We start from the raw sequence: 2,500 nt of genomic DNA on the forward strand, positions 1-2,500 counted from the left end.
GTGAGTGTGAGTGAGAGTGAGAGTGAGTGAGAGTGAGTGTGAGAGTGAGTGTGAGAGTGAGTGTGAGTGTGAGTGTGAGAGTGAGTGTGAGAGTGAGTGTGAGTGTGAGTGTGAGTGAGAGTGAGAGTGAGAGTGAGAGTGAGAGTGAGTGAGTGAGTGTGTGAGTGTGTGTGTGTGTGTGTGTGTGTGTGTGTGTGTGTGTGTGTGTGTGTGTGTGTGTGTGTACATATGTATGTGTGCATTTGTGTGGCAGTTCACAGTAGAGACTACTGCAGAATTTTACATTAGTTTCATTTACTTAGATGAGAAATTTAAATTATATGGTGTCCTGGTGAAAAATGAAATATAAAACTATTTTCTATAAGGACAGAAAATATATAGGCCTTATCACTTTCTTAAATGATAACTGTCATCTCTTGAAGTATATCCAAAAGACAGTAACTTTAAAACAAACAATAATTTTTGGTTCAAATAACCACTTGTGGTCTATGCCAGTTGCTGCAACATGATAATCAACTCTTTGTCATATCTTATTTAAGATATACAACTTTTGTTATAATAATTCTAAAATAATGCTTTGCATCAATGATTAGCCAGGTCAAGGCTATAAATATTGGTAAAGATATTTAAATAGCTAGTAAAAATATAGGGTATTTAACCAGAGGTCATTAAGAAATATGAAAAAACTAGTTTCTTACCTTTCAGGAAGTATTATTAATTCTAAACACAATAGCTACATGCAAAAGTATTAACACGAGTAATGAATAAGAATCACAATGAAGTAACCTCTTGAAGCTGTTCTGCAAACAAGTGCCGATGAAGATCACTATCTGTAGTTTCAGAGATGCCGTTGGCCATTTATTCACTGGAAAATGAAGTGAGTCGGGGAAGGTCCTGTGCTGGCAAGTAATCTGACCCAAGTTCTAGCTGTGGCAAACAGGCTAGAACATTGGGGGAGGATGCCTTGAGTTCACGTCTGAAGGAGTCACTTGAGATTTTGCTGCATGGTTTTTGCTGTCCAGTGTCTTTGGCTTGGGTGGTTCGTTATTCTTTCTGCCTTCCGGGTCTCGGATTCACAGGAAATGAGATTGAAAGATGTGTCTTTTGACCTGAAGAGTAAAATTGCTTTCATCAAGTAGAGGAATGATTACAAAATTATTTTAGGATTCAAGAAAAGATGTATTGACTTTTTCCTGCTAAAAGTTCCTTCTTAGTGCATCTTCCCCACACATTGTCATTTTCAACTTCCATCTCCTACAGCTTCTCCTCTGCTTTCTACTTCTTTTGTGCTGCTGCCACCTCTTCCTCCTCCTCCTCCTCCTCCTGCTCCACCTGCTCTTCCCCCTCCCTACTCTTTTACTTCCTCTCCCATCTTCCCTTCCTATTCCTGTTCACCCTTCTCATCTTCCTCCTACTCCCCGTCTTCCCTTCTTCCTTTCCCTCAATCAATTCTGTGTTTTTCTCCTCCTTTCCCTCCTCTTCCTCAGCTCTCATCCGCTTCATCCATTTTCCTTCTCTAAATCTATGAAACTGCAATGCAAGGTAATTGATATATGGCAGTGATATGTATCAGCAGTTTAACTAAAGGAATTACAATGGTAATCTCTTGTATACATATACGTAAGGCACCTTTGATATTAATGATAAGAAATAAAAGAAAGAAAAAAATAAAACCAAGAAATAAGAGATGAAGAAGGGCTTCCTTTATGTGGTTGCCTCAGAGGGGCCATATTTATGATAGAAAAATGCCTTGAAAGAAAAACAAAGTTTTGATTTGCGGGGAATAAACAGCTCACTTGTTTGCCCTGAAATGGAAGATCCCACTTTTTTTTCTCATGGGATTCAACTCCAAATAATATTGAGATGTTGCAGGAATCTGGTGAGAATCTGCTGTATATTCCTCACCCATCCTTAAGCTTAATTTTGAGAGCATGTTTTTTGCAGGCTTTAGGATGACAACTGCTGGTTGTATGTTCAACCACATGATAACTGTTAACTACAGAAAGATAAATTTAAAAGATGCTTTGCTTAAATAAACTATTACACATGTAGACATGTGACATGTGAAAGAGTAAAAAAAATTACCTAAAGCATTAATATCAACTATTCTTAGATAAATCACACTGTACATAATAGGTTTTCCCCTCTTTTGTGTCCTTACAAACACAAATATTTGTAAGTAAGATCATTATCATTTAACTTGCTAGTCATAGTTTTAATAATTAAAAAAAAAAAAAACTAAATGATATCCTGTCTTCACCTACACAAATACAGTGTATTTTCAAGTAACCAACACAGACATGTGCAGTGAAAAATGAAACTCACTCCTAACAAGCTATGTTGTTGCAGGAACTCATCCAGAGGGAGCTGGAGGAGGCCCGAGCCCGTGCCACGCAGATGGAGAAGACCATGAGGTGGTGGTCAGACTGCACTGCCAACTGGAGAGAAAAATGGAGCAAGGTGATTAGTAAAATTGGTAGTTAGATTGATAGATAGATAG

At 37.9% G+C, this 2,500-nt stretch overlaps 1 protein-coding gene across 3 annotated transcripts in view; it reads left to right on the forward strand.

Moving 5' to 3' along the window:
- LOC125047535 (coiled-coil domain-containing protein 102A-like) overlaps nt 1-2,500 on the forward strand; it is a 22,411-nt gene that overhangs the window by 2,235 nt on the left and 17,676 nt on the right. For all 3 annotated transcript variants that reach the window (XM_047645806.1, XM_047645805.1, XM_047645807.1), the window contains one exon: nt 2,350-2,460. In XM_047645806.1, coding sequence (XP_047501762.1) covers nt 2,350-2,460 — 111 coding nt within the window. The remainder of the gene's footprint in view (nt 1-2,349; nt 2,461-2,500) is intronic.

The sequence above is a fragment of the Penaeus chinensis genome, chromosome 41, assembly GCF_019202785.1.
Source record: "Penaeus chinensis breed Huanghai No. 1 chromosome 41, ASM1920278v2, whole genome shotgun sequence".
NCBI classification, from domain to species: Eukaryota; Metazoa; Arthropoda; class Malacostraca; order Decapoda; family Penaeidae; genus Penaeus; species Penaeus chinensis.